Source organism: Rhynchophorus ferrugineus, unplaced genomic scaffold (genome assembly GCF_030347505.1).
Source record: "Rhynchophorus ferrugineus isolate W39M unplaced genomic scaffold, kcgeb_rfMv2 rfM8, whole genome shotgun sequence".
In the NCBI taxonomy this organism is placed as follows: Eukaryota; Metazoa; Arthropoda; class Insecta; order Coleoptera; family Curculionidae; genus Rhynchophorus; species Rhynchophorus ferrugineus.
Genome location: NW_027472587.1, coordinates 14,018,797 through 14,031,596, shown reverse-complemented (window position 1 = coordinate 14,031,596; position 12,800 = coordinate 14,018,797). Strand labels below are relative to the sequence as shown.

The 12,800-nt window shown below is 27.7% G+C and overlaps 2 protein-coding genes across 5 annotated transcripts in view; both read right to left on the bottom strand.

Moving 5' to 3' along the window:
* LOC143200870 (oxidative stress-induced growth inhibitor 1) overlaps nt 1-8,062 on the bottom strand; it is a 29,691-nt gene extending 21,629 nt beyond the window's left edge. The window contains exon 1 of one of the 4 annotated variants that reach the window (XM_076411622.1): nt 7,849-8,062. The gene's annotated coding sequence lies outside the window, so the exon portion shown is untranslated. The remainder of the gene's footprint in view (nt 1-7,848) is intronic. The other 3 variants (XM_076411623.1, XM_076411624.1, XM_076411625.1) reach the window with 3 other exon arrangements.
* Nucleotides 8,063-9,129: 1,067 nt separating this feature from the next.
* On the bottom strand, nt 9,130-11,730 carry LOC143200862 (ATP-dependent RNA helicase DDX24). The gene is made up of 7 exons (XM_076411606.1): nt 11,509-11,730; nt 10,753-11,447; nt 10,410-10,699; nt 10,129-10,351; nt 9,841-10,070; nt 9,604-9,775; nt 9,130-9,536 (listed from the first exon to the last, which is right to left on the bottom strand). The coding sequence occupies exons 1-7, from the start codon at nt 11,638-11,640 to the stop codon at nt 9,185-9,187; spliced, it is 2,094 nt and encodes a 697-aa protein (XP_076267721.1). The 5' UTR covers nt 11,641-11,730; the 3' UTR covers nt 9,130-9,184.
* Nucleotides 11,731-12,800: the final 1,070 nt, after the last annotated feature.

Below are 12,800 nucleotides of genomic sequence, written 5' to 3'. Positions count from 1 at the left end.
GCACTGAACGAGCGCGGTCTCTAAAATATCTCAAAAAATAAAAAACAACATAACCCTAAATTCACTAAAATGAAATAACCTTCTTTATGCGAAACGTATGATGAATCAAGATCAGCTTGATGTTGGCTGTATCAGAGATCAAATATACGAAATGTATGAAAGCCGTAAGTAGTTTTTTCAATGGAAACATAATTTTAAAACAATTATTTCAGAGAAAATTCTCAGAGAAAAGCTATGCAGCTTCTTGACAGATGTTGAATTTATAAAAACATATCATTACTATATCAATTTGTATATTTAGATGAGACGTGGATATTTTAGAATGGTACATTGGGTCACTCGTGACAAGATGATAATAAATATAGCGTAAAGGTAACAAAAGTTTATGGAAAAAGGTAAACGTGGGGATAACTATCGATTAGGTTTTATTAGTCATAACATTTATTAATGTATATTAATATATTACAGATAGCCTCTTAAAACAAAGAAATAAAAATAAAAAATCAAATTGCTTAAAAGAAAAGATTTTAATTTTACTGAACGTTGGTAATCTAATCGTTATAGTTTACGACAACAGGGAAGTACTAAGTAGTCGCAGTGGCCAAAAAAAAAATATTTCCGTTTCTGAACGAAAAGATAGCACTTCCATATAAATGAGGAAAATGTTTTTTTACCTTTCTGGTTTACGAGTTGAAATATTTGAAGGCGATCTGCATATCAGGGTTAACTCGATGTCTATGATAATGATTTATTTACGTTTAAAGGAAAACATGTTTGTTGCGGTACAGTACTGTACACGTATATTGGTTACTTTATCTACCACTGATATTAAAACCGATTTATATTATTTTATATCGATAAACATAATTGGGTATAATAATATATTTACATAATTAAATCAAATTTAAATTAGCCTTTAATTTTTAAAGAATTTATATTATCGCATTAAAAGCGGTAGTAGGAAAAAAAAACTGTTTTTGTCCCCAGCGGTTCAATCAATATTGACTCAAAATATGTAAATCATTTCACATTCATACCATAATTATATATTTGGTAACAAAATTATTATCGTTATTTTTACATTTAGAGTCTTCTTTTTAGGATTTTTCTAAAATTAATTTTAGACAGTGATCGAAAGTATGGAGTAGTGGCTATTTCTGGAGAATCCTAACCGGTATCCGGTAAACTTAGATAATAAAAGGCAAAATCAGGCGGATGATTTTGCGACGTTGCCAATCAATCGAGAACTAGAATCCAATGAACTACAACAGCCATTTTGGATTTGGCCCTGGTGGTAGGAAATTAGGGTCTTGAGTCTTGTAAGGTTAAGAATTTCGTTATGTAAAGTTTATTTGTTCTTGAAAAGAAAAATGATGCATTTATGACTATTGCCAAAAAAACTATTATTTCACCTGAACAGACATATGAGGACATTCTATCCAGGTCCATATCCATTCAATTTTTATATTAAATTTGAGTTTCAACTGATATTTTATGTTAATTTATAAATTCGAGATTATATTATTATTATTATATTATACTTTACAAGTATACGAATTATTTACAAGAACTATAATTTTGGTATCTTATTGTAATGTTTATATATTGAATAAACAATTACATATTGTTTTATTTTCTCTTTTTCCTTTTCAAAATTATTTTAAAATAAAAGATGTTTATAAAAGGTTCTTCATATTATATTCTTCAAATGTACGTATAATTTGTAAGGACTGGCAACGTTGCAAATTCAAATCCTTATGAACACACCAAGATTCTCCAGAATTAAACTCTTGTTGAAGTATAGCTTGTTCTGAATGTTTATTAAATAAATAATAGTTACTACGGGTGTTATATTTGTAAAAATAAAATTATTTTAATCTACCGATTTTGGTGTTGTTATTTTCAATTGTTCAATTCACGTTATTTTTTAATTGTTAAAACAGTGACACGCCAACAGTGGAATTTTGGTAAGAGATTTGATATTGAAATATTAAAATGGCGTCGGAGATTTGATTGCATTGTAGACATGTAGATGGCGCTGCGCAAATTTATTGAACAGAATATCGATATTTCGTTTACCGTATAGTTTTTATCCGTAGATATTATTTGTTTAACGTGTAAACTATGGATAATACTAAACAAAACAAACTAATTCTGACTATACAGTATCGTTTCGACCTCTAAACAAATTACTTAAAAAGTATGAATACTATAATGCCAGGTAATTATCCGTTTTTTATACAGAAAGCCATATTAATGATTCAGTAAATTGTTTTCCTTCGGGCTATTGTCGGCGTAAGCTATTCAGTAAATATACACACAAAAGAAAGTCTGGAAGCCTTGAGTTGAAATTAATTTTTCATATTTCCTTCGAAACCATGGTTAATTTTGATAAAATAACCACCTTCATAATTTACGGTGTATCGATTATTTCGGTCCGAACAATATGACTTTATTTAATAATAAATCAATAAAAGTAAATTGATTCTATTAATAAAATAAATTCTTTAGTTACCTTTAATCCGTTAGATACCAACCATACAGTCACTTGATCAATATAGCGTTTTAAAATGATAGAAATATGATCTTAGTAACACAAAAAATTTAGTGATTTATAGGAAACTACTACTACGAAAATACCTACAAAAATGTTAGGTGTACAAATAAATCTCGACAGTTCGAGAAAACAAAATAACCTGTCAATAACATAACCTTAAACCATGAAATTGTTTTATCTAGAATTTTTAGTTGTCTCTTAAGTTAAATTTTAATTTTTTCCTCTTTAATTTGAAGCGAGTTACAGCATCATCTTTAGAAGCATGTAATAAAGTTAATTACAATTAAATAAACAATTTGCTATCTGCCAGGATTTTAGATTGAACGGTTTCTTCAGACATAGTACCCGTAAACTGTCAGAAAGACGAGACAAAAAATTTATATAGAAATATACACATTTTGCTAAGTAATTTTATACGCACAAAAGAACACAGCTCCTGATTTTTTAATAGTGCATGGTGACCATGCATTTTGGGACAGTATAACATGCAATTTACTGCAAATAACATCAAGGTCTTGTATGCTTCTATAGATATTTAATTATTTATTAATAGAAATGCTGACAAAAATAAATGAAATCGAAATAAATAAAAATTAACGTTTTATTATTAAGTCATTCTACTCACCAATTTTTCAAAAAAATAATAAAAAAATAAAAATAGCTAATAATGTTATTTTTTAAACTATTTTTAATTTTTGTTTTGTTTTTTATAATCCAAAACTATCAATAATTTAATGTTGTTATCGATGTAATTTTGATCGATCGAATAATAACAAATGTATCCTGATTGAAACAATTACTGTTATTTAAGATTTATGGCATATTTAGGAGTATAGCATTTTTTAGAACTTTTAGTATGCTGTATGTATATCTATAATATATCTTTTTGTTTCCTTGCTATTTAACGGTGACAAAACTTTTACTAGCTTTCTGACAATACAGCGTGTATTTTACTGGTAATAATCTCTATTTCTATGACAATACAACAATAGAACAATACTACACCACTTAATGATAAATCTATTAAAAGCTAATATAATGTCTTGCCAAAGCTGTAAACAAAAAAATATTCCTTGGAAAATGGTAAAAATTATGTAATTTATATTAAAATTCACTAGATCCTTACACCAAACTTAATTACTTAATTAAGTTTCACATTTATTTTGATATATATTTTTATGTTAATTAATGGATAATTAATATTCGATGATTTATGTAAAACCCGAAGAATATATTGCGTCATTTGATATTTTCTTGTAATCGACAATTCGATCGTGTATCTACTGTTTGCGATAAAAATCATACCTTAGTACTATGAATATTCAACACATTACGCAATGACAATTACTCCTTACTTAGATTCGTTTTACTTTTATTTGATCTAATAGTTTTTTTGTCGTAAATTTCAAAATCGTCCCGTCAATAAATCAAGTTACATTAATTTTGGTAAATATTTTTAATATTTTAAAGAAGAATACTCCTCGAACAAACATTTGACTAATTTGAATTCGCAATGAAAACAATGCCTACTTTCATTGCCAATATCATTCCGTAAGTTAGTTAGACCGAGAACTTTTCAACCAATATATTAAATATGTTCACCAACAGTTCCACGAAAACAGTCTTTAATATCCCATATTGAATCAGAATAGTATACTATTGACGTCACCTTCGTTCTTTGCATTTAGCAAGTCATTCAACACTACACATTCGACGATAAAAATTATATACGCGCAGTTCCACCAAATACAAAAGATTAATTACGACATTTCGCTATTCAAACATTAAGAGTTATGTAACCTTTATTTCGAATGCATATTTTATCTCGGGGGAAAGAATTCGTCAAAATATATTCGACAGTACAATTTGCACTTATTAAAATATTAAGCGATTTTAATTTTTGTTGTATTTTTGTTTTGTAATATTACCGCTATTCAAACTTTTAGCTTATCTAACAGGTTTACCGAGTACCATCCACTCATTTTTAATAACCATTCACCGAATAACTGGACAATTTAATTAGAAAACTTTTTACTTTTTTCCTCTCAAAATTATTTTAAAATTAATTAAAAGGTTCCTCACGTTACTCACATTACAAGATGAAAACTATATCAATAATTTCAATAATTAGTGAATTCAAGACAATATACTCTATATATATTATATTCCTCAAATATACGTATAATTTATAAGAACTGACAACGTCGAAACATACAATTTTTTGGGCATGCCGTGCGTCCCTATGGTCGGACTCTTGTCAAAATTATTGGATATTAAGAAAGACCGTCGATTAACCCAGAGACATTCAGTAGAAGCTTTAGGTTAACTACTATGTAACAACACTTATGTGTACCATAAAAAAAGATATTATTAAAAATGTAGGGCAACAATCGCCAGTATTTTTTTTTTTAATTCTTATGAATTAATTGGTATTAAAAAAACTCCCTATCTCCACAATTATTGACTAATTGATAAATTTAAAATGTTTTAAATTAACTGCGTGCTAATTATTACGGTACTTTATTGTAAACAGACTTGTTTGATTAGAAAAACTTCGGTAAAGAAACTGGAATATTTTTACGATTCTTATGTGTTGTAGACGGTTTTCAGATAATAATTAGCCAAGTATGTGTTTGGGTACTTCATTATTATTGCACAACAAACAAAAATACTATTTAATCTTACTAGTATTTATTGAAACACTTTGCAATTTTAATTGTTCCATTATGTTGGTTAATACTGTTAACAATATCATCGCATATATCTATATGACTATTAAAAACCGTGACAAACACATAAATTGGACAGATCGACTGCAGGAATATACAAATTAGTTTAATTGCCAGTTGATTGATTACTTCTTATTGAATAGTTATGGCTTGACTCAGTAGAGTGATTTTCAAAAGTTGATTATCTTTATAATTATTTATTGATCAGTATTTTAAAAATTAACTTGGATGTCAATTAATGTAATAAATACCGTTAGAAAACAATTACAGTTGTTTAAATTGATAAAACATTTTTTTCATGCTTTTAGCTTACTAATTACCCACTAATTTAAGCATCTAACAAGTAAATTGAAAAGTCCCCGGCCTCACACATAGACGGCGCTACTAGAATTAAATCCATATGTTTTTTAGTTAGCTCTAGCCCTCAAAAGAAAGATGCGTGTATAAATTTGACAGATCATTAGTTTGTGAATTACAGCATTTTGAGTGAAGCAACTTTTGTTATTGCGAAAAAAATGGATAAAAAGGAATTTCGCGTGGTGATAAAATATTGCTTTTTGAAGAGAAAAAATACAGTTGAAGCAAAAACTTGGCTTGATGTCTAATGAAAAATTTAGTTTTTTTTATGGAATAAACATTATTTTACATCCAATTATTCAATTCATTCATATTGTATAAATGCCTATTAAAAATATGACATAAACAAATAAATTGGACTAATTGTTACAAGCAATACTCAAACTATTCACTGTAAATTACTAAGTTTTTTTGTACTCGGTATTAATTTTTAAAAAGTTGGTTATCTCTATCATTGTCGCTTAGTTATTTATTTATTTTAAAAACATTACAGTATGTATATAACATTCTCATATATTCTTTAATATTATAAGTAATGTTGCCCCATCAACTTAGAATACGTTTGCCGTTTTATAACCTTTAATTATTATCATTAATGTTTTAAAGAATATTGCAGACATTTGGCAACATGGTCCACTGGTACCAACCCTTAAAAACTGTGACAAACAAAAAAGAAACTATATAATTTAGTAGTTGATTCGTTGAATCTTTTTTTTACTTACGAACTGATTACATTTTAATAAGTATATTGATTTTAAATACCGATTATCTTAATGATAATTATTGCATTAAATGATGCCCGAAAAAGGCAAAATAAACTGTAGCTGTCGGATATTTTAGAATGTCAATAGCAGCATATATGTTCAACCAGTAATCGAACTATTATTATTCTGCAATAATACCGATCCTTATCTCACACGTATTGAAATTCTTGTTGTATCACAAAAGTGTTCAGTGAATAATAAATCTACCATAACTAAAAGACAAATATTGTACTAATCATTACCGATTCGATGCAAATAGTAACAAATATAGGGTGTTTTTTTGAAATTTAGAATCAAAAGATGGAATGATGAACGATGGAATCAGAAGAAACTCTAATAGAGAATCAATACGATGTCTGTTATGAGTTTTCAAAGAAATATAAAATAAGTAACTTTATGATAACAAAAATAGTATATAAAATATAAAACTTCGCTTCAGATATCCGCCCTCGATTTTTACTATTTATCATTTATGGATAGAAAGAAAGTATGATTTATAGAAAATATTCTGTAAAATTTTAAATAAATTTATAAATCAAGTTATTTAAAGAACTTATTAAAAGCAAACCAAAATAAAGTAAAACGAAGTCCGTGAAAAATATTGACAACTATTATTTTAAATTTGGAAGCTGAAAATAGACTTCAGGGGATTTATCTTATCTCTAACCACTAAGTAACAACTAGTAACTGAAAAGTACGCTATATAATGAGAAATATATAAGACGAAGATTATAGATAAGTAAACTATTTAATATCTACTCATAAATTCTACATTCTAATAAGCATTTCACCAATTTGAATAGCGTTTAATGATAAAAAAAATATATTTTATTATATTTCAGATTAAGTATCTCAGATGTTCATCAATAATAAACCTTAACAGAATTAATTTTTGATACATTTATTTCCTTCATATAAACTGACAAATTATCAGCTAATGCAAATAGGAAAACATTTTTAAAAACAAGATTTAAATATTTTCAATAAAAGGTATAGGTAATAAATAAATCAGAGGATATAAAACAAAAAAAATTATAGGGCATTAGTGTGAATTATTCAAGTGTGGTTGAATATTTTTTATGCAAATGTTGATATCGATAAATCATTGTCACAATCATTAACAATCACCAACCTCTTAAATTTGCATTTTGGGGTTCTGAAAATTGTTAAAACTATCTAGAATGATTTTATATTAATTTGTTAAAATGTGAACTTTCCCTTTGCATGAATCATATCGTATTAATTATCCAGATGTTAAATGAGTTGACAAATCTATATACTCATTTATCTTTTAATCAATTCGAAAGGAATTATAAGCTAATGACAACAATATAATTAATAAGTTATCTGGATATATAATTTGTAATAGCCTAATCCAAATGTCAAGTGTAAACAAAGCAGAAATCTAAGTAGAAAACGTAAAATAAAAATTCGCTCTTACTTGGACTGTTATGACACTCTACTCGACACTTCGAAGGGATGACACTTTGCGTTTATAAGAGTCACTTTGCAAAAAATAGTAATTTTTCATTCAAAAAACAGGTCAACCTTTATTGTGGTGGGTTGTAATATCGATTGAATAAACGCGTGCTAAGGCGCTGAACGTAAAACCTGCTCCGACTGATGTATTTTCACATACTAATATGTACCGGCATATTATATGTCCAAAATACTACTTTGGATTGCGATATTGCCACGTTTAACCGATCGTATTTAGGTATACAATTCAATAATTTGTTTTATAGTAATAACATTGACAGATGGCCTATAATAACATCAAGTAAGTAATAATCTTGCTTCAATATGTGTAATCTGTAGGTATAGAGTAACATGTACATAGAATATATTGACGAATAACAATAAATCTTTTAAGTAAGTAAATTAACTATAAATTATAAGATGTGGCAACACAACAGAATAAAAAGCATCGAGCATGACTCCCTGCCGGCAAATTTTAAGAATTTGAAAAATAAAAAATAAGATAGAATAACAGGAATAAACTTGATATCAAATAAAAATAGTCATTTTTTATTACATAATATAACACCATCAAATATAGTAATGAGCGTAAAGGAACATTTTAATAAACCTTACCTTGTATAATAAGGTAATACACTGGAATTGATATATTAAGTAACTAGCGGCAATCATCAAATAGTAAGATTTAATGAAAAAATATAACACAATAGAATAGAACCTATAAATTCAAATATTCACGTAAATTATTGTTACTCATCTTATTAGAGTCGAAGTTTAGGCCTCAGGCAAACCCCTATCAAATTAAAATTCTGCGCCCTTGCGCCCTGCGCTTTTGATTACAGCTTTAATTTTTTTGGAACTAGTGTAGAAATAGACGGGAAATAAATCTCATTACATAAAAATTGGCACTAAAATGATACGAAAAGTGAATAATATGCTGTTTTCGCCATATCAATGAACTGCAAAAATTCAACTTGTGAGAATCTAAAAATACACATACGTAACTTGAAAACATCGACCTAACCATTAGGTGTAACATTACAAAACATGTTTTTCGCCTTGATTGAATTTTAAAACAGGAATAATCAAGCTGCAAACTGAGAAAAACATATAGATTGATGGTATATTATGAGAACAGGATATTTCTTATGAAAATTGGATAGCTTCCAGTTTTTTACAGAAATTATAGCATTAAATTATTGTTTGTTACTATGTTAGGTAAGTTTAAATAAAACATTTATCGTTTAAAAATCAGGATTTCTTTATTTATAAATATACACATTTATAACGAATGTAATTTAGATAACCCTTTTACCTTTAAATTTCTTCATTTTATTTGATTTAGTTAACTTCTTGGCTCTTTGTCCTTTATTGAGTTTAATTATTAATTTCCTCTTATCTTGTTTATCCTTTTGCGGTTTCGGTTTGAATAATGGAATATGTTTTCGATGTTTGGAATTATTCTGAATAGCATTCTCCATCACATCAACTGCCTTTTCAATAGTGTTGTCATTTAAGGTTAGTTCAGGGAATTTTCCAGTAAAACCCTGAGGAAAGATTGGTGTTGCTAACAACATTGTTAGTTGTTTCCTCTTAAATTCGGCTATTTTTCTATTAGAATGCGTCTCATCGATATCATAATTTTTTGACCTATTTTGTTTGTTAAGAAAAATATTATTTTGTTTAAAAGCAACTTAGGAAATATAGTAAAGGATACATTCCATCTATAATAATGTCCATTTCTTTAGCGGCTTTTTGTAACCAACCCTCCTCTGAATTTACTTTCCTTACTTGCAATTGCAGTTTATCTACTTCCCTGGCTAAGTTTACTCTTTGCTTTACGGCAGCTAAATATTTATCTTGGGTGGGAAAAATTGGTATATCTTCACCTGGAAGGAACATGAAACTTTAGATACAATTCAAACGCATACAGTTTTTTATAATATGAACCTACTTTTTCCTAATGTTTTGCATAAATTTATATAGCTGCCAAATTCGTTAGGTTCCATAATTAAGACCGTTATCCCTTTATTACATGCGCGTGCGGTTCTTCCAGATCTATGTACATAACTTTCACTTGTTCTAGGTGTTTGATAATGTAAGACATGTTCTATTTTGGGAATATCTAAACCTCTCGCAGCTACATCAGTGGCTATTAAAATAGCATCTTCAGTATCTTTGAATCTATAAAAAATTGTATCATGAAATATCAAATTATACTATTAATAATATTAGCTACTACCGATCCAGATTTTTTAATCTTTGTCTCTGCTGCATGCTCGCGTGTAATGGCAAAGGATTACACTCCAATAATGTTAACAAAGTGGTGAGTCTTTTTACACACCCGATAGAGTTACAAAATATTAAGGTACGCCCAGAATGTTTTTTTAAAAAGTAGTATACATAGTAATCTTTCTCTTCAATAGAACATGTTATTCGACATTCTGTTAGTGTCCCAGAAGTACCTAAATAAATTTAATTATTAACTGAAATAAAATGTTCACCACCCTATATGTATCTTACCAGTTCCTTGGGATAAATCAACAATTTTTGGATTTGTTACACCAATTGAATCTATAATTTTTTGTAATTTCTGTTCAGGAGTCATATCTGATATTTTCTTTCCTTTAATTTTCCTTTTGTTAATTAAATGTTTTGGAATATCGTGAACCAATGTTAATGTTGCTGAAAATATAAAATTTTGTCTATTCCTTTTTGATTTCTCATGAGTGTTTATTCTTTCTAGTAAATCCTGTAATTCTCTAAAATGGCCTTTCTCTAACATTCTATCTGTTTCATCAATAGCTAGAAACCTAAATTGGATGTAAACTTTAATATTGATGATCAGCTCTGAATTTTAAATTACCTTAGATTATTTATTTGTGATAAATGTTCATTTCCTTGTTGTATTAATTCCCATAATCTTCCTGGCGTTCCCACAACTATTTCGGGTCCTTTACTGAGTAATCTTTCTTGTTTTACTGCAGCCATTCCTCCAACAACTACAGCAACATTGATGTTGGTAAATTTAGAAACACTTTTTAGGTGATTTGTTACTTGCATGGCAAGTTCTCTGGTTGGGGTTAAAATTAACGCATACAGAGGTTTCTTTTTTGAATCATGCTCAATTTCATAATCTAATTTATTTTCATCAAATGCACCATTTGAATGCAGGTTCCTTTCTTCTTCTTTTAGCTTTAAAATACCAGTTAAAATGGGTAATCCAAAAGCTAATGTTTTTCCACTCCCTGTCTCAGCTGCTCCTAGAATATCTCTTTTTCCCAATATGGCTGCTGGCAATGTAAATGACTGGATCGCTGTAGGTTGTTCAAAATTGAGTTCTAGTAATGCTCTTAATATAGAATCTGGTAAACAATATCCTTGCCAAGCTTTCATAGAATTGGAATTCAATGTATATTCTTGAGAGCTAACTACACTTTCTCCTGTACCACCATTTTTTGAAGGTATTAATGTTATATCAGATTTTTCAGAATCTAAGGCATGTTCATCTGATTTTTTAATTTTTTTAGTTTTGTTTATTGACTTTGATCTTTTTCTTTTCTATAATTTTGTTATTTCCTTAATATCTATTTCAGTTTTCTAATGTTAAACGTATATTTACCTTAGTACTTGATATTTCATTTAAATCGTAATCCATGCATTCTTCAATGGCAATAAGACCATCTAATGAATCTTTGGTAAAAATTTGACCATCTATATTCACTGGCTTCCATTGTTTTGCTACTATAGCCATTTTATTATCAATTATTTTACTTTCCGGCAATTTTTTAATTAATAAACACCTAATATTAAATAACCAAATTGAGGTTAGATAGACATGTGACAGAAATAGTAAATACGGTGGCAAGTGGGTATATATGGTTGCCTATATAAAAATTATTAAATTTATTGATTCTCAGGATTACTCGGTAATCCGCCACTCTGTAGTAATTAACTTTGATATAATCATTTTAACATTAAACAATGTTAATTTAGATGTTATTTTAAATAAAATAATTTAACTGATTTATAATCTGTTTATTTTTAAGAACTACAGTATAACATGTAAAACTTTAACAATTCGGCAGCTATATTCTACATATTTTCAGTCAAAGTATTTTGTACACTGTTAAAATATAGTAACAATCACAAATAATAGATTAAGTACATAATAAATTATTATTATTATGGATATTCACAAAATATTTTAATTGTATATGGATTATTTAACAATGAATTAAAATTTCAGTGTTGCATTTTAAAAATAAATGTTTTTAGATCATGATCAACTAATGTTTCTTTTACCCAGCAATGTCTTAAATATGCGCTTTCTAATGTATTGACAGAAATGTTTAGCATCATTATAAAATGTATTTGAAAGACTTATTACTTTAATTCATGCATAAAACATGTATATATTTTTAATAAGTTTACTATTTTTAGTCAACTTAATGATATGAAGAGTTGTATATAGAATGTTATTTTTAGAATATAAAGGTAAAGGGTTGGTATTAAGAATAGAATAAAATATTTGCAGGGTTTTGTAATATTGGTCCAAAAATAGATGGAGAAATATAAGTAATGCGAAATTTAATGGAGGGATATTACGATATTATATACATTTCAATGAAATTTTAAATTAATTTAAAATGTATTGACCAAATAAATGGTAATTAATATGTTATTTAATCAAGTGGACTCAAGTAACTTTTGGCATACGCCATTTTATTTTAATGAATAAAATAAAATTGGTGATTGGACAAGCAAAGATTTATATAGTACAAAAGATTTATATGCGGTTATAATGGTCAATACATTTATACAGTGAATGTGCCATGGCCTTAGAAATTGGCGGCTAAAAATGGCTTGGAGCAGAAATATATTTTAAGTGTTAAGAAGCATTTTATTTTAATT